This window comes from Microtus ochrogaster, unplaced genomic scaffold (assembly GCF_000317375.1).
Source record: "Microtus ochrogaster isolate Prairie Vole_2 unplaced genomic scaffold, MicOch1.0 UNK103, whole genome shotgun sequence".
NCBI lineage: Eukaryota > Metazoa > Chordata > Mammalia > Rodentia > Cricetidae > Microtus > Microtus ochrogaster.
In genome coordinates this window covers 104934-127638 of record NW_004949201.1, presented here as the reverse complement: position 1 = coordinate 127638, position 22705 = coordinate 104934, and the positions used below count along the sequence as shown (strand labels likewise).

Here is a 22705-nt window from a genome sequence, read left to right as displayed (position 1 = left end):
ACCTGGATTGGGTGGCAGGGAGACAGCTGACTCGGCAGGCGGTCTGGTAACCTCTCTGACCAGAACAGCAGAGGCCAGCCAACAACCTTGGTGACAGACTCCACTGCCAAGTGAACGCTGACTCCCGAGTCCTTTCTCTGGTGAATCAGGGAGTTTTGGATTACTGACAAAACAGGTGAAGGGCTGTTAGAGGAACAGGAGCAAACCACTTAAAGCTCTAAGTGTGGCAGATGTGCACACTTGGAGATCAGCCTCCCAAGGGTGGGGATTACAGGTGTGCTCTTTGTGACACAGGACTGAACAAATCGGAACTAAGCTATAGCCCTAACAAATCCGACAGGCAGCCACCCAGCCTCTGTGAACCCCATGAGGCCCCCAGTGTGGGGTTACAGGTACGTACATCTTATTTGAGCAGCAAGCAGTTTATTGACCGATCCCTTCCACCTGCTTTTAAAGACAGGGTCTGATGTAGCTAAGAGTAGTTTTAACCCCTGATCTTTCTGCCTGTCCCTCCCAAGTGCTGGGACTGGCAGGCCACCACTCCCAGGCGGGCACTGGCCAGATGCCACCTCCAACCCCACCCCACCAGCTGAGGAAGTGCCATACTCTCTTTCTAGATGAGGGCACCAATGACGTGTTAAAGACACAGCCTGATCTCTGCTCCCTCAAGAGCCCAGGGCCCCAGGGTGGCAACTCCCCAAGCTGTTCACCATCAGTCTGCCTCATCCTGGGCTGACTCAGTCAGGAAGGAGGGGCAGGAAAAGGCTATAGGGTGGGGCAGAGGAGGAGGTGGAGGGGAAAGGCCTCAGCTCGGGCCACAAGCTGGCTCTCTGAGGGCAGAGGCAGGAGACAGCAGGGTGGAATGAACAAGTCTTTATTAAAGGCACACACAGTTACTGGGAGGAGGCCATGATGCTGGACACACCTGTTGAGAAGGAGAAACCCAGGTCAATTTGGGAAGAGGAGGAGTCACTGCCCAGCGAGACTACGGCCTTCAGGCAGTTTGGTGCTGTAGTTTAGTGGCTCTTAATAGTCTGTGCCTGTTTCTCCATCTGTATAAAGCACCTATCTTATAGGATTATAGATTACATGAAGTCCTTGAACACACCTGGTACTAAGTATGGTGTGCATTGTTCTGGTTACTTTCACAAGTTACCAGGCAGACAGTTTCACTGGCCTGCAGACAGAACCTTCTATGGAACTCTGTTGAGACAAACATGGTGAGCACTGCCTGTAGCAGTGAGGGTGCCCCGTGTGGAAATGACACAGCTCTCTGCTGCTCAACCTGGCTACTAGCTCCCTGGCGCCCATCACAATAGCCAAAGTTGGGAGAATGGGGAGGGAACCTGCCCTCCTTTCCTCCCTTTCCTCCCTTCACGGCATTTCCTCCCCAGACAGAAGAGTGAGGCAGGACACCTAGCAACTGCCCGAGTTGCTTATTTAAAGGCAGCAGTTTGCTAGGTAGCCTAGGCTGGCCTTCTACCTCCTGGGAGCTGAGACTAAAGACAGGAGCCGCACGCCACACCTGCTTTTGTTCTCTCTGGGTCGGTCTGTTTACTCAGTGTGTGGTGACAGCCGTCACTGACATTCACTGAGCTCTGCGCCTGACCCTGGGCTACGTGACCCCCCTTCACGCTGACCCTTCCAGGGGGTAGGCACCAAGCCATTTCTATTAGTTCCACATTACAATGAGCAAACTACCTTATGGTAGGACCAAATGACTCATACACGAAGAACCACAGGCTCCGTCATAATTGTTAGCGTCACTTGCCTTTTTAAAATGAGAAACTGAGGCACAGAGAAGAAAGACTAGCCTGGTACAGGTGAAGCAGGGAATGGATACACCCTGCCAGGCCCCTATAGGTCCTAGAAAGAGCTAGAGACAGGGAAGGCCACCCAGCACCCATCACTGGTTCTCCCTGGATGCAGATGCAGGCCAGGAAGGAAGGTTCCACCCCGTGCTCTGATGAGAGTACCACAGCTCCCAGTCCAAGGCCCCAGGTCACTCACTGTCAAAGTCGATCTTCTCCACGATGTTCTTGGGCTTAATGCTCTCTTCCTGGCTGCAGATGAAGATCTGCCCCGACTCGTCGGCGCTCCAGCCGTACTTGCTCATCCATACCTTAAGCTGGTTGTCTAAAGGTGACATGGGCAGGGTAGAGGTGTTGGTTGTCTGAAGTCTATCTAATCCCAGAGGTTTTGGAGGCAGGGAAGTCAGGCCCCCTTTGGCCTCTAGGCAACTCCTGCCTTCAGGAGGCTCATTCTGCACTTGACCACCAGGGGGTGCTACTAGCCCCCACCCTTTTAAAATTCTCCTGGAACTCTGTAGACCAGGCTGACCTCGAACTGGCAGAAATCCACGGCCTCTGCTTCCCAACTGCTGGGATTAAAGGCCTGCACCACCACCGCCTATCTTATTGTTTCATTTTTGAGAAGTGGTTTTTTGTTGCCCAAGGTGGCTGGGAACTCACCGTGTGGCTGAGGAAGACTTAAACTACTAATCCTCCTGCCTCTCTCCCAAGTAATGGGATTATAAAGTGTGTGACTCCAGGCCCAGTTTCCCTTAGTGCTCCTTTCTATTTCTTTCTATTTTTTTAAAAGACTTATTTATTGATGTATACAATGTCCTGCTTGCACACCAGAAGAGGGCACCAGATCTGATTATATACGGCTGTGAGCCATCTGTAATGAACTCAGAACATCTGGAAGAGCAGCCAGTGCTCCTAACGGCTGAGCCATCTCTCCAGCCAATTGTATTTATGTGTGCAAGTGTGAATGGACACAGGGTTAGAACATTGAATTTCTTGGTGCTTGTGAACCACCCATCATGGGATCAAACTGCCTTTGAGATTGAGCAGCAACTGCAGGACCCTCTCCAGCTCCCATGCTTCTTTTTGAAAATGATTTTCAAATGGTTTGGAGGGAACTTTGAAGTCACTCCAGAGCAGAGGCCACTGGAGTCTCACAAGACCGCAAGGACAGCTGCCTGAATCATGCCACTCTGCTTCCACAGCACACACGACAGAGTGACCACCTCAAGTCACTGGGGCCCCTGACAAATGCTGTCCCTCTAAAGTGGCCTCACTACCCTTGGCAGCACCAGTTACTCCAAGATGCAAACATCTTGTCCATTTTGCTCCATCTAAGAAAAAGATCTGAGCTTTTGTAGTCACAACCATGGTCAGCATCAGGACCATTGTCTGACACAGCTGACACTCAAATATCCTACCCTAAGGCCCATGCTTGTCTGCAACTTGACAATCCTCTTGCCCCAGCTTCCTATCACTGGGATTACAGGTGGACACACCTGGTGGGGGCAGCACCTCGTTTTTGAGCGAGGGTCTCACTATATGGCTCTAGCTGGTCTTCAACTCAGAGATTTAGAGGGACACCCTATACCAAACCCTTAGCCCCTCTCTGGACCAAGTAATGCCCTAGAAATGGCGTGATGGAGTCCCCTGAGCTGGCTGAGCTCCCATGCCCCAACCACCTGCACCTTTGCAGACTGACACAAAAACCACCAGGCCTCACCAGTCAGATCTCCAAGCATCTCAGCAAGCAGCCAGCGGTCAATGTGCTGGTACGTGATGCCCACCACATGGCAGATAACTGTGGAAGACAAAGACTGTGAGAGGCTGTCGGAACACAGGCTAAGAATGGAGCTGTGCGGAATTCTGAGTGCTTATGAGAAAATTCCAGGAAAATTGAATCGTGACCTTCATTTCTGTTCCTTCTAAACATGGGATGTTCTTGGAATGTGCTTTTATGCCGAGTACATAGGAGGGGGTTTGTTTCAGATGACACATAGCTGCCTACATTTTATTATTCAAAAAAATGTTTCCCAAGCCAGAAGTGGTGGCAAGGCAGAGGCAGGTGAGCTGAGTTTGGGGCCAGCCTGGCCTATAGAGAACTAGTTCCAGAACAATCAAGGTTACAGAGGAAACCATGCCTCAAAACAATCAACAATAAAGCAAAAAACAAAAAAATGTTTCCCAGCAGCTTGAACTCCTGTGAACTTTGCTCATATGATTCTTCTTAACCTTCAAAATATAAACTGTCGGATACTCTTAATAAAGCTGGCTGCTGCAAGAGGCTTCAGCCTGCCTCATCCTCTGGCTCCATTCTCCCAGGTCCCACTGACTCTGGAACAGTGAAGAGAGACCATTTCTTAGGACCTTGCTAACCAAGTCCTTCAGGAACCCAAGACTCAGGAAGACTCACATTTTCGGACAGAGTCTTCAAAGCCAGTTATGCCTTCCAAGAGGTCCATGTTCTCGTCCAGGGCTTGCTGCAAAAGAAATAACGCCCACAGTATTAACGCCAGCAGTGCTATTTGCATTCGTCAGCCAGAGTGCTGATGTTCTGGAGGCTGGGGCAGGAGGACCTCAAGTTCCAGGCCAGTCTAGGTTAACTATCTCAAAATTCAACAAATAAGCAAATCTATTGCTGGGTATAGTGGTAATGTCTGCAATCCTGGCAATGAGATAGAAGCAGGAGGATCAGGAGGTCAAAGCCAATCTCAGCTCCATAGCACGTTAGACAAGCCTGGGTACCGAAGACCCTATTTTCCCTCCTAACCCCCAGAGACAGGGTTTCTCTGTGTAACCCTGGCTGCTCTGGAATTGTCTCTGTAGACCAGGCTGGCCTCAAACTAAGAGGTCCACCTGCCTAAGCCTCCTAAGTGCTGGGATTAAAGGCGTGCACCAATGTGCATTGCTGGGACATCCGACAACCAAATCACAAAACGTACATACACAAGCACAGAAGTCTGAGTTAGGAGTCCTGGTGAGTCACCTGCATCCTCTCCCCTGCCTCCCCCTCCTTCATCGACAGATGCCGCCTCAGGACTTCCCCTCAAGCCTCCTGTGGGGCTCTGTCTGGAACTCTCCTCTCTGCTGCCTCAGGTTTCAGCTCCCAGCAACGGAGTGGGTGAACAGAGAGCCTACACTTTGTTGGAAGCAGTTACTAAGGAGAGAGGAAACCTAGGAGAGCCACTGTCCTGCTGAATGACCAACAGGGTAGGAAAGGGGCTGGAAGCTAGGCACCTGCAAGGCCAGATCACTGTGGATCTATTGGGAGTCGAGGGCTGGACAGAAGGCACCACAAACCCCTCAGGGAACGGAACAGTGGCTTCTAATTTAACAGGGCAGAAGGGGACACCGAGCAGGGTGAGCCACTGCCCTTGACTTGACCATTGAACAAGGTCTGGGATGTGAAACTTTCTGTTTTGTGTTATATCTTAATGCTTTGAACCTGCAATTGTCTGCTATTTCTATAGCCTTGCCTTGGATGGAGCAGAACAAGGCTTCAATCACTTCTCAGCTGTTCAAGGAAAGGCTGTAGAAACACACACGCTCACTGCCGACCCCAGCAGGCTGGAGGCCCATGAGAACTGTGGGCTTTTATTTTTTTCCCTCCTCTCCCATTTTTTTTTACTATGTAGCAAAAGCTGAGACCAACTCTTTCTCTAAAGGGTTATGTCAGAAGGTAGCACTTTATTCTTATTCGTGTGTATGTGGTTCTGTCTATGTGAGTATGAGCAACTGTGGGTGGGTGCCCGGTGGCCAGAAGAGGCTGCCCAACAAGGATGCTGGGAACCACATTCTGATCCTTTGCAACAACACCTACCATGTTATTTTTTAAAGACTTATTTATTATGTATATAGTGTTCTGCCTGAATGTGTGCCTGTGGCCAGAGGAGGGCGTTACAGATATCATTACAGATGGTTGTGAGTCACTGTGTGGTTGCTGGGAATTGAACTCAGGATCTTTGGAAGAGCAAGCAGTACTCTTAACCTCTGAGCTATCTCTCAAGTACCCCTTTTTCTTTAATTAAAAAAACCTTATATATAATATATTATTTTATGTGTATGGGTATTTTGCCTGCATGTATATCTATGCACCATGTGCATGGCCAGAAGAGCATGCAGGAACCCCTGGAGCTGGAGTTACAGATAGCTATGAGGAAGAGCTTAACTGCTGAGCCATCTCTCCAGTCCCTGGCCTGGAACTCTATCCTCAGCCTCCTAAGAACTGTACTTCACATCTGGTGGTGGTGGCGCAAGCCTTTAATCCCAGCACCCAGGAGGCAGAGCTCCAGTCCCTGGCCTGGAACTCTATCCTCAGCCTCCTAAGAACTGTACTTCACATCTGGTGGTGGTGGCGCACGCCTTTAATCCCAGCCTGGTCTACAAGAGCTAGTTCCAGGACAGGCTCCAAAACTACACTATCTCAAAAAGAAAGGAAAAAAAAAAAAAAGAAAAGAAAAAGGCACTTCAGGCAAGGGCCACCCGCCTGGCTTAGCATTCCCTGGGCAGCTGCCCGTGTGAAGGCTTGACAGACAGAGTGCTCAGAGCAGATGAGCTTGTTTCCACCTGACAGCACAGGACAAGGAGACAGGGTCAGGGTCAGACCGAGCCACATGGGCGCAAGGGCTTCTCTGCCAGTCCTGGCTCTATGTGAAGATGGGGAGAGGACAGAGCCTGGGACTGAGCAGGCACCACTGCTTTTGCATGACAGGTTCTCACGTAGCTCAGGCTGGCCTCAAAGTCTCTGTGCAGCCGAGGATGACTCTACTGCCCCCACCTTCTGGAATTGCAGGTGTGCTCTAACATGCCTGGTTTATGAAGAACTGGGTGGGGATGGCACCCAGGGCTTCCCACATGCGAGGCAAGTACTCCAGCACCCAAAGGACATTACCCAGAAGGCTTGAAAGTGGCACGTCTCCAGCAGGTCCCCAAGGTACAAGATCTGTCGGATGGGCCGCTCTTCTTGCTGGCATCAGGACGCATTAAGGAATCAATGCAGAAACCTGTGGAGGCTACGGTGTGGATCTAGCCCACCCCTCTTCACTCATCTTCTCCTAGCTGCCATTTTTTTTAAAACAGAAAAAGAGGGGGCTGGAGAGATGGCTCAGTGGTTAAGAGCATTGCCTGCTCTTCCAAAGGTCCTGAGTTCAATTCCCGGCAACCACGTGGTGGCTCACAACCATCTGTAATGAGGTCTGGTGCCCTCTTCTGGCCTGCAGACATGCACACAGACAGAATATTGTATACATAATAAATAAATATTTAAAACAGAAAAAGAACTGGGAATTAGGATAGGGATGTGCTTCAATGCTTGTGTACTTGCCTCACTTATGAGGGCTTGGGTTCCATCCTCAACATCACAAAAATACCCACCACCTGAGAGACAGAAGCAGTAGCAGATCTCTGGGAGTTCAAGCACAGCCTGGTCTACACAGCAAGTTCTAGGCCAGCTAGGGTCATACAGTCAAGACCCTCAAAATAAATACATGAATAAAAGTAGATAAAAAATTCTGAACGAGCAAGATGGTCTAGCAGGTGCCAGTTGGTGGTGGCGCACGCCTTTAATCCCAGCACTCGGGAGGCAGAGCCAGGCAACTCTCAGTTCGAGGCCAGCCTGGTCTACACAGCGAGTTCCAGGACAGCCAAGACTGCTACACAGAGAAACCCTGTCTCAAAAAAGCAAACAAACAAAAAGAGATGGTCCAGCAGGTAAAAATGCTGGGTACAAGTCTAATGAGCCAAATCCCCAGAACCCACAGCGGCCTACTCTTCATTGTCCTTTGAATCCACATACACTCGGAGACACATGAGTGCCATACAGCATCACCCAAATTCTTGGAGCCCACGGCGGAAGGGAGAACTGACTATTCCAAGTTGTCCTCAGACCCGCATTATGTGAGACACATGAGTACCACCAGCACCTGAGGCTGACCCAGCGTCAAGCCGAGTCCAGAGCAGGCACCGGTTGTTTGGAGGTATGCCCAGATCCCTCCACCTACCCCGCTTCCCAGGTGCTGGAAGGAAGGATACATGTGCCTGGTCGATCATACATTTACACAGGGTGAAGTCGGTGTGGGGCAGGTTGGTGAGGGCTTTCAGCAGAATCTGGGCAGTGACCGTGGTCTGAAAGAAGGCCGGGTTGAACTGGTACCTGAGAAGAACAAGAGACATAACAATGGCGGCATCTGGCAAAGCTAACTGTAGTGGCATGTGCCTGCAATCCCAGGACCCAGGCAGATCACAACTTTGAAGCCAATCTGGGCTTATTTATACAAATGGATAAAATGATAGCCCTTGAATGCCATGATAGACGGGCAGGAAGCTGCTGTTCCTTTTTTTTAAATTGATATTTATTGAGCTGTACATTTTTCTCTGCTCCCCTCCCCACTTCAATCCTCCCCCAAGGTCCCCATGCTCCCAATTTACTCAGGAGATCTTGTCTTTTTCTATTTTCTACTTCCCATGTAGATTAGATCTATGTAAGTCTTTCTTAGTGTCCGCATTGGAAAAGTGGAAAGAAAAGTGGAAAGTGACAGGCAAGGTAGCACACGTCTGTAATCCCAGCACTCAGCACTCAGGAGGCAGAGGCAGGCGGACCTCTGTGAGTTCAAGGTCAGCCTGCTCTACAGAGGGAGTTCCAGGACAGCCAGGGATATGTAGGGACCCTGTCCCCAAAACCAAACAAACAAAAAAGATGGAAAGCAAGAACTGACTGCTCCACGTTGTCCTCGGACCTCCACACTTGCTGCACTCACACACGTAAGAAAAAGGAATGAAAAAAAAACACTTAAGCCAGGGAGGCATAGAAACTTGTCTGCAATTCCAGCCTCTGAAGGTGAAAACAGCAGATTCCAGGAGCAAGCTGGTTAGCAAAGAGGAGCTGGTTCAGTGATGCGGGGTTCACTAGGACACTGACTCAAGAAGTAAGGCAGAAGAGCGACTGAAGATGACTCCTGACATCAACTTTGGGGTGTCACATGCATGTGCACACACACATTCTTCCCACAAACACGCACATGCGCGCGCGCACGCATAAAAATGGGAGAAGACGAAGGACTCTAACCCAGTGCTGACAGGAAGATGCTAGAACAGAGCTTGAGTTGCGTGATTACAGCCGAGCTCATAGCAAACAGCCCGAGCTAAGCTGATTTTGATGCAAATACCTGAGGCCAGGCCTTAGAGCTCGACAGTGGTTACCTAAGGTGGGGGTCTGATAGGGCAGAGCATGTGGCAGAGGGCCAGCCCAGCACCAGCAACATGGTTGTTCGTTTACAGTATTTTGTCAAGCAATAGAACTGTTTAAAAGATGAGCTTGTATATTTTGTAGTTAATTAAAAAACAAAAAGAACAACAACAAAAAAAGCCCCTGCCCTGACTTGCTTAGCTTCCTAGCTTACACACATCCTGCAGCTTGCCCCGGGCGCGTAGGCACCCAGTTCCCTACCCAGAGTGGCATCCTGCTGCTGGCATGAGGGTGGGGAGAGGACAGACACTCACAATTTCAGGACAGCCAGGTTGGCCTCCAGATCATAGGCATTCTCCTTGGCCTGCGTCTCCACATACCGTTCCAGGGTCGCCAAGTTCTCAGGATTGTACCTGGAAGGGAATCATGATGGGTGAGTGGCCTGGCATGGCACCGCATGCCTTTCATGGGGCGGGGGGAGAGGGAGGATGACAGATATGACGGACGGGGACGGGCAGGACCGCAAGCCTGAGTTAGTCTGAGATGTATGGTGAGAACCTGTCTCAAAAGGAAGCGGGAGCCGGGCGGTGGTGGCGCACGCCTTTAATCCCAGCACGCTGTGAGTTCGAGGCCAGCCTGATCTACAGAGCTAGTTTCAGGACGGGCTCCAAAGCCAGAGAAACCCTGTCTCGAAAAACCAAAAAAAAAAAAAAAAAAAGGAAGCGGGAGACAACCAAACAGACAGACAGCGATGGGTAAACAGAGGGCTAAGGGGCTACCACTGTAATTTGTTAACGTGAAGGTCACTCTCCCATTCTACAGCTTTAAATGTGGCCCTGGGGTATTCCTCCCTTTATTAGCCTTTTAATAAAGCTACATTCATTCGATTTTACAATAAATAATAAAGTTAGTACCATCCATTAGATCTACCCAGAGAGCTGACCAACTGTGCATTCTCCAGTAGACCTACTGGAGCCATCCCGGATACCTCCAACCTCAGCCAGTCTCCGCAGCCTGTATATGTGGCTTCCTGAGCATCTACTGGCATCCTCTTGGATCCCTTTCTGACCCAGTTCTATTCTCTCCTGCCTAGGACTACACGTGGCTTGCCCTGGCCTGGCCCTGATCTGTCCTTGTTGTCACTATTGAAAGGTGTTGTCGCCCGACTGGAACGAGAACCTAAGTCCAGGAAAGCAGGACCCGTGGGTGTCTCCATCACCTCCGGTTCCCACTGGCCGAGTAGATATCAGTGAACCTTATGTTTGATGGTTGACAAGAGCGAAGAAGTGAGAGACTAAGAGACTAAATGACGCTGAGAGTCTTGGGCGACGGTAAAAAGGAAAGCCAAGGGACAGAGGGAAACCTGGAGAAACACCACTCTGGATGAGCATAGAGCCCTGGCCCTCCCCTGGCGGGCTCCCCGTCTTCTCCACCCCGCTTGGCCAGAGAGCGCCCTCCAGCCGAGCTCAGACCTGTCGATACCCTTGAGCAACTTGCCCACGTTCGCTCTCATCTGCTCAAACATGGCCATGATCACTGTCGCCTTCCGCAGCCCCAGCCGGAGTCGAACACCAGGCCCAGTGCACGGTACTCGAGGGCCGGAAGAAAAAACGTGCAGGAAGCGGAAACTACGTCATCCCCACGCTCGCGCTCCTACAGGAAAGGCGAAGGGAAAGGAACTTCCGGCAGCCGCCCCAGCTTTCCGGCTACCACGTGACTTCTTCCCAGCAGTCGTCATTTTTTTGCGTGCGCATTGGTCTCACTTGAATGGAACCAACAGCGTGAGAAAAGGTTTAGTCTGCCTTATTACGCAGGCGCCGGGAGGCAGAGCTAAGCTTTTCCCCGGCCGCTGCAAACCTTGTGCTGAAGCTCCGGACGCGCATGCGCCGGAGGTAGGCACGAAAGACGCCGTAATTTTCTGGTCGCATGCGTAGTCATAAACGCGTATAACCGCGCGAAGGCTGAAGCGGTTTTTTCTTTGCGTTCATTCGGGTGCGAGGTGCTCTCTGAAGCCCTTCTTGCCTCTGAAACAGTATCCAGTACGCTCACTTCCTCACTATTAAGTCCTTGGTCTGTGATGTCACCCTGTTCGCTGGGGAGGCGAATGGCTCATGCATCTGGCGCGATTGCCGTGGCATTCTGGAGTCACCGGGGATAGTGGCTACTCAACAAGCGCCCCGTGTTTAACATAGATTCCTTACACTTTAGGCGCGGTGCGCAGGCATGCCCCATGTGGGCAGGAGCCCTGAGTGCATTCACATTGGTATACCCGGGAGCCCAGACATGTGCACCTCGCGGACACCTTCATAGGCATGCTGGAGCTGTCACTTAAGTGACGTGTATGTGCCGCGAGTAAACAGGCCTACGCGCTACTTAGCCAGCTTGTGCAGACATGCAACCTCTTGACTCCAAGTCTGAGGTTCTACTGTAACTTGTGACTCCACCCAGAATAGGAGAGAGTTGGGGAAAGGATGCTGGGTCAGCCTCAGGTTGCAATTAAGATCTTTTACATTTTATTTACATAGTACCCTTCTGGGGGTAAAGGGGAGTCCCACGAGTCCCTGGGCAATCAGGCTCTTAGAACCCTGGGGACAGGGGTGGAGCCCTCTGCACAGCCTTGCAGCTGGGGCAGGAAGCGAGAGTGGGGAGGGGGAAGGCCACAGCCCGCAGAGTCAAGGCGGGCCCAGGACTTGTGGAGACAGAGGGTAATACTAAAGCTCGAGCCCTGAGGCCCTGCTGGCCCCTGGGCACCGGCCCAGCCGCGGCCTCCAGGGATGGCCCTTGTAGATGCCGACATCTTTACTAAGGACCCCCGGGAACACTATGATCTATTGCAGCGACTGGGTGGTGGAACCTATGGAGAAGTCTTCAAGGTGAGAAAGCCCTTCTGCCTCCTTCATCGTCAAACCTAGGATAGTTGGGGTGAGGCCGACAAACAGCAGGACAAGAGGAAGCCAGGCCTTAGGTTTGGCTCAGAGATGCTGAGGGTGGCCAGCTATGGAGCCTTCCTGATGGCCAACTTCCCCTTTACAAGGCTCGTGACAAGGTGTCTAAGGACCTGGTGGCTTTGAAGATGGTGAAGATGGAGCCTGGTGAGAGAGTCCCCAGAAACTCCTTCCCCACCCCTACCTCCCCTTACCTCTTAGGACAGGGATCATGTCCATAAGGCACTTCATAGCCACTCTTCTCTCCTGCTCTCCTCACAGATGACGATGTGTCCACCCTTCAGAAGGAGATTCTCATGTTGAAAACTTGCCGCCATGCCAACATCGTGGCTTACCACGGCAGTTACCTCTGGTGATGTCTTAGCCCATCCCCCAGCCCCAGCCTCTCATTTCTGATCAAGCATCCTTAACCAGGTCCTCAGTCCAAACCTACCATTTGTGACCCAGATAACCTAACTTGACCTCCGACCTGAGGACCCCCACTTTTAACTGGGGCTTCCCAGTCTGAAATTCCACCTTTTCTTACTGAGTATTCCTTAATCTAGGGACTAATCAAATATCAGTCTGCTCCCTGCATCGCCCATTTCACCCTGCTTCCTTAATACGAACCCCAAATTCTTTGGCCCCTAAGATCATGTCTCAATGTCTCAGTTGCCCTGTTGATGACATCAATTCCTCAGACCTTGCGCTCTGGGCCTCTTTATCCTGTCTACTTCTCCATGAGCTCTCTGCCCTGTCCCCTAAGTCAGCCTGGGATGGCACGGGGTGCCCTAGGATTGGAACCCAAAGACCTAAGTTCTAGTCACATTGCTCCAGCATGTGCATTTCCTGGCCCATCCTCTACCTCCTTTCTTGCGGGAAGGAACAAATGGGACACTCTGGTGAGCAGGGGAAGTAAGATAGCCTCAAGCTCCTCCCCAGCCTCTTCTAGAGGTCACCATCATTGTTATCCCTGCTCTCTTGACCCCCTGTAGGCTGCAGAAGCTCTGGATCTGCATGGAATTCTGTGGGGCTGGCTCTCTCCAGGACATCTACCAAGGTTAGAGGAAGGACAAGGGGACCCAGGCCCCCCCTCAACCTCCAATCCACCCCTCTGGTCCCTTTGAGCTTGTATTCTGGGTAGCGCCTTTGTGGTCCACACTTCATGTCCACCATGAGTCCCTCCCCTGGGCCCAGCTAGATGATAATGGGAACCCTGTGATGACCCAGCCCTCTAGCACTGTGGGTCCTGCCTTTCTTTCCCCAGGCAATAATCCCCTCTGCTTCCATGTCTTTTTCTTTGTTTTGGTATCTATATTTTCTTGCCAAAACATTCTTGGGTTAGGGCATTTCTGCATTTTCTTTCTTTTCTTCCAGCATTTGTTATTATTGTTATTATTATTATTTTGGAAATGGGAGTCTCACTATGTAGTCCTGTCTTCCCAAAACTCACGCTGTAGACCAGGCTGGCCTCCAACTCACAGAGCTCTGCCTACTTCTCCCTCCCTAGTGCTGAGATTCAAGGCATGTGCTGCCTGGCCTGTTTCTACATTTTCTTTTCTTTCTTTTCTTTTCTTTTTTTTTTTCATGGTTTTTTGAGACAGGGTTTCTTTGTGTAACAGTTCTGGCTATCCTGGAACTCACTTTGAAGACCAGGCTGGCCTCAGACTCACTGAGATCCACCTGCCTCTGCCTCCCAAGTGCCGGGATTAAAGGTGTGCGCTGCCACCACCGCCCAGATTGTTTCTACATATTCTATCTCAGATTAATTGCTCAGATTTTTGGGCAGTCAGTCAATGAATTTCTAGATCTAGCCTGCAGTTTGACTTTCAGGGAACTTTGAGAGTAGGAGTTGGATAGGCCTTTCATCCCTCTCTCTTCTCCCTTTCTCTCTGTCTTACACACACACACACACTTGCTTTTTTTTTGCCGCAGTGTGTTTTGAACCTAGAGTCCTATGTTTGTTAGACAGCACTCTGAGCTATATCCCCAACCCTCTTTTCTTTTAAATTAATTTATCTGTTCTTTGAGATTTTTATATATGTATACAATATGTTTTTGTCACACATCTTCAGCTTCTAGACATTCTCCCAACACTCTTTTTTTCTTATTATTTTGAGACAGAATCTCAGTGGGTTGCCCAGGTTGGTCGTAAACTTGCGATCTCAGTACCTCAGCCTCTTGAGTAGCTAGGACTACTGGTCTGTGCAACCAGGCCCTACACCTCAGCCCTCTCTGAAGTTCTGGTGCTCACCTCTGTCTCATTGTCTCTCTAACTCCCTCTAGCCCACCTGAAATGTCCAAAAAGGGGAAACTTTATTAAAGGTCCTCAGACATCGAACTCGGTGGTAGAATGCTTGCCTGGCAGGATGGATCAAGGTCCCAGGTTTTATCTGGGCAACCCAGAACCTCCCCAGAATGGGAAACTGCAGCCCATAAACAGGAGTGACTCACCCAGCCATTCTGCGGGACCTGCTTTCTGCTGCCACCCTCTGTCATCTTTCTTTCACTGTCTCTTCCCCAGTCCTGCTTGTCTCCCTTGTCTCCTTGCACTTGGTGCCCTGTTCATCTCTCTCTGCTCTGACCCTCGGGCTCTGTCTCTGCATCACTGCCTTTATTCATGCTGCCTACCCTCACATAACCCCTTCCTAGACTCTCAGGATACCACTGTCCTCGTGGGGGAGGCTGCTCGCCCACATCGCCCTGGCCATTGCCCTCTGTCCCCTGCCCTTGTTCTTCTTTTCACATCCCTGCTCCTGCTTCTTAGGGTAGCCTTGTGGACCAGCATGAGTAAGATGTCATAGCCCTTCCCACACACATTTCCTGTTGTTGTTTCTGGTTCCGTTTTTTCTTACTAATTATTAGCATATTAACATCTTATATCATATATTTTTTCTTAATCTCATTTATTATTATTTATTAGTTTTTGAAATAACAGACAAGAGATCCAGCACTGAGCTATTCCTCCGGCTGTAATTACCATCCTATATTTTATTTCTCTTGGCGTGTTCTCTCCATGAGAGTAGGGATTTTATCTTTTGTGTGTATTTGTGGGTGCATGTTCAAGTAATGGAACCCAGGGACTTTCATGTACTAGGCAAGGACTTTATTGCCGAGCCATGCCCCCAGCCCCTTACTGGGGGATTCTACCACTGAGCCACACCCCAGCCCCTTACTGGGGGATTCTAGGCAGGGGCTCTACCACTGAGTCACACACCATCAGCCTTTTGGGATGATTATCTTGCTTGTAACAGAGTAGGACTGTTGTGATTATTGCCGAATGACTGTCCTGTCTTCCTCTGGACTAGAACATACAGCTGTAGTCCAGAGGAAGACTGTCTCTCTCCCCCTCCACATGTACATGTTCTTGGTTGTTTGGGAAACAGGTCTCTCTATGTAACCCTGATTGGTGTTGACATTTGTTTTGTTTTTGTTGTTGTGATTTGGTTTTTCGAGACAGTGTTTCTCTGTGTAACATTCCAGGCTGTCCTAGAACTTGCTCTGTAGATCAGGCTGGCCTCGAACTCACAGAGATCTGCTTGCCTCTGCCTCCTGAGTGCTGGAGTTAAAGGCTTGTGCTGCCACTACCCATCTAACGTCGATATTTGTATATATCCCAGGCTAACCTCAAACTCAGGGCAACCCTCCTGTCTCAGCCTTCCAAGTAATAGAATTACAGTCAATAGTAACCATGCTTGGCTCATCATCTTCCAGTCAGCCACAACCCTTCACCTCCCCTTTCCAGTTGTCCCATCTAAGGTCCCCTTGTCTTTGTGCATCCTGTCTGATGGCATGGGTGGAGGAGGCCTAGGGAACCCAGAGAGCCAGAGGTCCTGGCTCCTCTCCCAACAACCTGGATGACTTTTGCAGTGACTGGCTCTCTCTCCGAGCTCCAGATCAGCTATGTGTGCCGGGAAGTGCTCCAGGTGAGAAGGTGCCGGGGGTTCCCAAGGTGAGCAGGGCCCTGCACAGGCAAAAGGGGCTCACCAGTCTATTGTTCCCATCTCTCCCCAGGGTCTGGCCTACCTGCACTCACAGAAGAAGATACACAGAGACATCAAGGTAGACTGGGGACCAGGGTGCCACTGAGGGTGGGTCATGGGTGCGCCCAAGTCTCGTGGTAGTTTTGAGCGTTAGCGTGGAGTCACAGGTGTGGGAAGGGTGTTCTCTGACAGCTTCTGATCCCTCCTCTGGTCCCCAGGGAGCCAACATCCTCATCAATGACTCCGGGGAGGTCAAGCTGGGTGAGTGGACTCCAGGGGTATACAGGGAGCTGATGGAGGTTGGGGAGGGAATGGGCTAGATACATACTATTTCTATCTCTGCCTCCAGCTGACTTTGGCATCTCAGCCCAGATTGGGGCAACCTTGGCCCGACGCCTCTCTTTCATTGGGACACCATACTGGTGAGGGGTGCTGGGTCAACACTGGGGTGGGAACAGTGGCATTTCCCATATTTGCTCCCTAGGACGTCCTGACTCTGCCCTCTCCTACTAAACACCCTTCCCCTCTCTTAGACTACCTTTTGAGTTTTCTATTTATCTGTGTCTTTTTCTGGCCCTTTCTGCCTGTTTCTCTTAGCATTTAGGATTTCAGTGGTGTGGGTTGTTGGGTATGTGTGTTGTTTGTTGTCACAAGTTCTCCTCTAGCTCAGGCTGGCCTTGAACTCCTGATTCTCCGGGCTCCAGTTCCCACAGTTTTAGGATTACAGGCACGCACCACCACCACACTCAGCTTGGCTTGGTTTTTTACCTCGATCCCTATCTCTCCCCAAGTCTGTCTACTTCTGTGTTTGCTCAGCCTGTGGCTCTTTCTGTCTCTCTGTTTCTGTCTCTCTAGATTGTAGATCTCCTTGATTTTAATTTCTCTTATGGACTGCAGCTAGGTTTCGATACCATCACTTTATCATCAGGCCAAACTCCCAGCCTCCCTCTCTCCCTCTGTAGCCCAGGCTGTCCTCACACTCGCGGCAGCTTTCCTGCTTTAGCCTCCAGGGTACTAGCAGATCCCAAGTGTCCCCACACTCCCCTTTCCCTCCTCCTTTGGCCACTTTGTCTTTGTGTCCCTGTCCCCTGGCTCCCCTACCTCTCTCCTGTCCCTGGGCCACTCCTTGCTCTCTGAGGGTCTCTGCCTGCAGGATGGCGCCAGAGGTGGCAGCTGTGGCCCTGAAGGGTGGATACAATGAACTGTGTGACATCTGGTCTCTGGGCATCACGGCCATCGAACTGGCTGAGCTTCAGCCACCTCTCTTTGATGTGCATCCTCTCAGGTAAAGGCTGGGGTGGTGGGTGCCCTTGGGCAACACACCATGCTGAGGCCTGACCCTGAAACTACCCTTCGGCCTATGTCCTCACCTCAGATCGGATGCCTCTAGGGAGACCCCTGTGGCTCCCTGAGCACAGAAACCTTTTCTCAGCTTTCTACAGCAAGACCTCCAGTTTAGTGGTCCCCACCTTTTTGTGGGAGCAGGGTGTTTAGAGACATTGTTGCTCGTGTAGCCCTGGATGGCCTCCAATTTTCTACGTAGCTGAGGATAGCCTACATTTCAGATCCTCTTGCCCCAGCCTCTCTCTGTGAATGTCTATCATCTTTTATTTATTTGTTGTTGAGACAGGGACTCCCAGTCTCCCTGCATAGCCCAGGCTGGCCTTGGATTGAGATCCTCCTGCCTTAGCCTCCCAGCTGCTGGCACTGCAGGTATGGCCCTCCCTGACCAGCTAATAGACATCCCCACCTGGAGACTCCTTCTGGATGGGCGGAAGCTTCCAATTTTCTAAAACCCCATAAACAATTTCTCTTAGAAGTGACTTCACAGCCAGGCGTGGCCACCCTGTGATGCCAGCACTCAGGCAGCTGAGGCAGGAGGTCACAAGTTTGAGACTAGCCTGAGCTACGTAATAAAATCCTATCTAAAATCACCAGTAAAAAAAAAAAAGGGGGGGGTGTGGCCATTGAAATTAAAGCCAGAACTGTATTTCCTTCTTGTGTGCGTGCCCATGTCTGTAAGCATGCGTGTGGAGGCCAGAGGACAGCCTCTGCCTTGTTCTTCGGGCACCGCCCACTCTTTGGTTTGTCCTGACAAGGTCTCTTATGGGCGTGGCGCTGGAAGATTCGGCTAGCCTGGCCCCAGCCACAGAGCTCCACCTGTCTACCTCCCAGCACTAGGGTTACACGATCACCATCACACCCAGTTTATTTACACGTATCTGGAGGTCAAAGGGCAATTTACAGCATTCATTTGCTACTTCCGCTCTGTGTGTCCTGGAACTTGAACACACTAGAGACACAGGCATGCCTACTTCTTACAGAGGACCTGGGGATTTGAACTCAGATCCTGAGACTTGCATAGCAAGTGCTCTTACCATCTGAGTCACCTCCCCTGTTTTATTTCCATCTGGGAACTTCTGAAGCCATGAGATCTGTCTCGTCCCATGGATCTGAACCCCTGTTCTTCCCTACGGCTCTAGGGTTCTCTTCCTCATGACAAAGAGTGGCTACCAGCCTCCTCGGCTAAAAGAAAAAGGCAAATGGTAAGGGAAGTGAGCCGAGGGAGGGCAGAGGAGGAGTAGATGGGGTGAGAAGAGCTCTGAACCCCTCATCCCAGATCTGCCTTCTTCCTCCCAAGGTCATCGGCCTTCCACAACTTTGTCAAAGTCACCCTCACTAAGAACCCCAAGAAACGCCCTGGTGCTGCCAAGATGCTCAGTGTAAGCCAGCCTCCCTCAAGGACCCCCTCCCCCATCTCCTCCTCAGCCCAGGACTATCCAAGTCTCCCATGGCTCACAATAGCACATGAAGCCCTGGCGGCCCCTTCAAAACCCCATCCCTCAGTATTTCCCAGGACTCTCCCCACAGGACCCTTCAAACTGTTCCCCAGGACCCAGGCCTGGGGGCACAAGCCAGCAGTCTCAGCACTAAGAAGGTAAAGGTAGGAGGATCAGAAATTCAAGGCCTCCCAAGTGCTGGGATTAAAGGTGGCGCACACCTTTAATCCCAGCACTCGGGAGGCAGAGGCAGGCGGATCTCTGTGAGTTCGAGACCAGCCTGGTCTACAGAGCTAGTTCCAGGACAGGCTCCAAAACCACAGAGAAACCCTGTCTCAAAAAACCAAAAAAAAAAAAGAAATTAAAGAAATTCAAGGCCGTCTTTGGTTACGTAGAGAGTTTGAAGCTATCCTGGGTTACATGAGATCCTGTCTCAAAAAATAAAACTCAAACCAAATTAATACCTAGATATTTCTTTTCTGTTTGGTTGTTGTTGTGTGTGCCTTTTTCTTTTGTTTTCATTTATTTGTTTTGTTATGGTCTCATGTAGCCCAGGATAGCCTCAAATTTGCTATACAACCAAGACTGACTTTGGACTCCTGGTCCTCCAGCCTCCACCTCCCAAGGGCTGGGCTTACAGCCATAGCTACCATGTCTGGCTTTACCCCAGATCTCTCCAAGTTCTCCTGAGTTGCTGGAATATGCCAAGTTCAGACTTGTGCCTGAGAGTCTTCACCAAGCCTGGTCACTTCTAGGATACCCTGGAATTCCCCTCTCCCCTTCTCGGAACCCTAAATTCTTCTAACCTTTTAAGACTTCTCAGTATCTCTGGTCCCCCGAGGCTCCTAGCTTCCCTTTCCTTCTTCCTCAGCGGGTACCTCCCTCTGAGCAGTCTCTTACAGCAGGCCCACGTCCCCACCTTCCCCTGCCATGCCAGCCCTCTAACCCCTGTCCCCTCTCACAGCATCAGCTGGTGTGCCAGCCAGGGTTGAACAGAGGCTTGATCTTGGATCTTCTTGACAAAATGAAGAATCCCGGGAAGGGGCCACCTATTGGTGAGATTGACGATGAGGAGCCTGAGGTGAGGGCCTTGGTAGATGCTGCCATGGAGACCTGAGGGCCTTTGCACGGGTTGCTCCTCCCACTGGGGAGCCCTTTGGAAGCCTGTAGGAGAAGGAAGATGTCACGAGGAAGGGAAGCCTGGCAGGGCTGGATACAAACATTTACAAGAGAGGGTGGTGGCAGAGCGCCAGAGGCCTTGGGCCTTGACACAGCTACCTTTCTGTCCAGCCACCCCCTGCTATCCCTCGGCGGATCAGATCTACCCACCGGGCCAGCTCACTGGGGGTTCCAGACACAGACTGCTGTCGTGAGTAGAGAACCCTACAATTTGGGGCCACTGAACCCACTCGCTGACCATTGGGGCTCAAATTCCAAGATACTTTTGGCCCTGTAACCTTCAAACTGACACAGAGTCCCCTCCCCTCAGTCCCGTGAGACCTCCCAGCTCTGACCCCCAAAGATACTTTGAGAATCTATGTAAAGGCATGGTAGTGCACACCCCAAATCCCAGCCCTCAGGACGATCCCTGTGAGTTCAAGCTGTCTGGTTTATGTGGTGAGTTCCAGGCCGGGGGCTACACAATGGGACCTTATCTCAAAACAAAACAATGAAAAGAAAAAAAGAATCAAAAAAAAAAAAAAAAAAAAAAAAAAAAAAAAAAGAAAGAAAGAAAGAAAAAAGAAAAAGATAAAAAAAGCAAAAAGAAAAGAAAAAAGCCAGAACAAAACAAAATAAAATACCCAAAGATCAAAAACAAAACATGAAACGAAACAAAACAAAACCAAAAAACCAAAACAAAGACCTTGCATCTTAATTGGTAGAGTACTTGCCTTACACCCGCGAGGCCCTGGGCCCAGCTCCAGCATTGACTGAACTTGGTAAGATGACATTTAGCTGTGCTTCCTTGGGACGTGAAGGCAGGAGGATAAGAACTTCCTGGACATATTTGAATGTGTAATGAGTTAGAGGCCAGGACTGCATGAGATCTTGTCTTAAAAATAAGTAGGGGGGCCTGGCGAGATGGCTCAGTGGGTAGAGGTGCTCGCAGCTAAGCCTGATGACTCAAACCCACTCGTGGAAGGATAGAACCAACTTCTGCAAGCTGTCCTCTGATGCGCGTGCCTCTCGCTCTCACAAAACAAATACATACACCCAATTTTTCATAAATTAAAAGCAACCTGTCAGAACCCCTAATACCTAAGTCTGAAAGCAAACATCCCACACCTGCTTTGAGCCCCTCGAGCCCTCTGATGCCGCTCTTGGACCCCCAAGTAGGACCCCTGTATCAAGGGCCCCTCCCACAAGGAATGGTAACCACCCCTAAAGTCCTGGCTCCAGGCCCCCCCACCCTGATTCTTTCTCAGCCCATCTCCCTGCCCCACCCCTACTTACTTGTCCTACCCCCACTGCTCAGGACGGCACATGGAGTTCCAGAGGCTCAGAGGAGTGGAAGCCAGACCTTCAGCTGACACTGTGAGACCCTCTATGCTCACCCCAGCTGCGCCCCTCTTCCCCCTTCTGCCCTGGGCCATACTGACTCTTTTCTGGTCCCACAGGTTTGCTTACAGGCCCCTGGAGACTGCCGGAGCACCAGCCCCAGGTCCACCACCCCTCCCCTGGGCTGGAGGGGGGGCGGTGGGTTAAGTGGGAGCCACCTGTAGCTCATGCCTGTCGTTCTTCAGGAGCCAGCTGTCAGAGTCTGATGATGACTATGATGACGTGGACATGTAAGACCCCATGGCTGGAGCTCTGATGACCTCAGCGCAGCTCGTACCTTCCCTCCTCCTCTCCAATCCCTGGCCCCCAAGCCCACTGGACCCTCTGCCTTCACCTTTGACCCCTAGATCTCCCATTCCTTCTTCCCCAGACTCTCACTTCCTACGGCAGAGTGACCTTAAACTTTCTCATATACAAGCTCTCTGTCACTGAGCCACGCCCCAGCCCTCCACTGGTTTTACTGGGTCTTGAAGGTTGTTTCCTAATTTTCTGAGATATCGCCACACTGACATCCAAAGGGGTTGTACCAGCTTGCATTCCCACCAGCAATGCAGAAGCGTTCCCTTTTTCCCACAACCTCTCCAGCATAAGTTGTCATCAGTGTTTTTGATCTTAGCCATTCTTACAGGTGTAAGATGGAATCTCAGAGTTGTTTTTATTTACATTTCTCTGATGACTAAGGATTTCCTTAAGTGTCTTTCAGCCATTTTAGATTCCTCTGTTGAGAGTTCTCTGTTTAGGTCTGTACTCCATTTTTTTTTTATTGGATTATGTGATCTTTTGGTGTCCAAATTCTTGAGTTCTTTGTATATTTTGGAGATCAGACCTTTGTCTGATGTGGAATTAGTGGAGATCTTTTCCCATTCTATAGGCTGTCGTTTTGTCTTGTTGACCGTGTCCTTTGCTTTACAGAAGCTTTTCAGTTTCAGGAGGTCCCATTTATTAATTGTTTCTTTCAGTGTCTGTGCTGCTGAGGTTCTATTTAGGAAGTGGTTCCCTGTGCCAATGCGTTCAAGTGTACTTCCCACTTTCTCTTCTATAAGGTTCAGTGTGGCTTTATGTTGAGGGCTTTGATCCATTTGGACTTGAAATATTTTTGTTTTTGTTTCTGAGATAGGGTTCCTCTGTGTAGCCCTAGCTTTCCTGGAATTCACTCTGTAGACCAGGCTGGCTTAGAATGTACAGAGATCCACCTGCCTCTGCTCCTGAGTGCTGGGATTAAAGTTGTGTACCACTACCCAGCCTTAAAACATATTTTTAAAATTTGTTCTATGCGTATCAGTGTTTTGCCTGTTTGGACACATATACTTCTGGTACCCATGATGCCATTGGGTCCCCGGAACTGGGGTTTCAGGCTGTTGTGAGCTGCTTTTGTGGGAGCTGGGAACCAAACCCAAGTTCTCGGAAAGAATAACAAGTGCTCTTAACCACTGACCTGTCTCCCCAGCCCCTCGTTTTAATTTTTTTG

At 50.4% G+C, this 22705-nt stretch overlaps 2 protein-coding genes across 3 annotated transcripts in view; one reads left to right on the top strand and one right to left on the bottom strand.

Annotated features, from left to right (window-relative positions):
* Window positions 1-858: 858 nt before the first annotated feature.
* On the bottom strand, window positions 859-10643 carry Eif3k (eukaryotic translation initiation factor 3 subunit K). Its single transcript, XM_005371254.3, has 8 exons — window positions 10464-10643; window positions 9306-9404; window positions 7839-7959; window positions 6700-6774; window positions 4222-4288; window positions 3532-3609; window positions 2011-2136; window positions 859-925 (listed from the first exon to the last, which is right to left on the bottom strand). The coding sequence occupies exons 1-8, from the start codon at window positions 10520-10522 to the stop codon at window positions 894-896; spliced, it is 657 nt and encodes a 218-aa protein (XP_005371311.1). The 5' UTR covers window positions 10523-10643; the 3' UTR covers window positions 859-893.
* A 728-nt stretch (window positions 10644-11371) lies between these two features.
* Window positions 11372-22705, top strand: part of Map4k1 (mitogen-activated protein kinase kinase kinase kinase 1) — a 23853-nt gene continuing 12519 nt past the window's right edge. For both annotated transcript variants that reach the window (XM_005371252.2, XM_005371251.2), the window contains exons 1-16: window positions 11372-11864; window positions 12026-12083; window positions 12198-12288; window positions 12911-12975; window positions 15786-15841; window positions 15930-15977; window positions 16117-16159; window positions 16248-16320; window positions 17052-17183; window positions 18382-18444; window positions 18540-18621; window positions 19643-19759; window positions 19969-20047; window positions 21155-21213; window positions 21297-21340; window positions 21423-21467. In XM_005371252.2, coding sequence (XP_005371309.1) covers window positions 11766-11864; window positions 12026-12083; window positions 12198-12288; window positions 12911-12975; window positions 15786-15841; window positions 15930-15977; window positions 16117-16159; window positions 16248-16320; window positions 17052-17183; window positions 18382-18444; window positions 18540-18621; window positions 19643-19759; window positions 19969-20047; window positions 21155-21213; window positions 21297-21340; window positions 21423-21467 — 1154 coding nt within the window. In that variant the 5' untranslated portion in view covers window positions 11372-11765. The remainder of the gene's footprint in view (window positions 11865-12025; window positions 12084-12197; window positions 12289-12910; window positions 12976-15785; window positions 15842-15929; window positions 15978-16116; window positions 16160-16247; window positions 16321-17051; window positions 17184-18381; window positions 18445-18539; window positions 18622-19642; window positions 19760-19968; window positions 20048-21154; window positions 21214-21296; window positions 21341-21422; window positions 21468-22705) is intronic.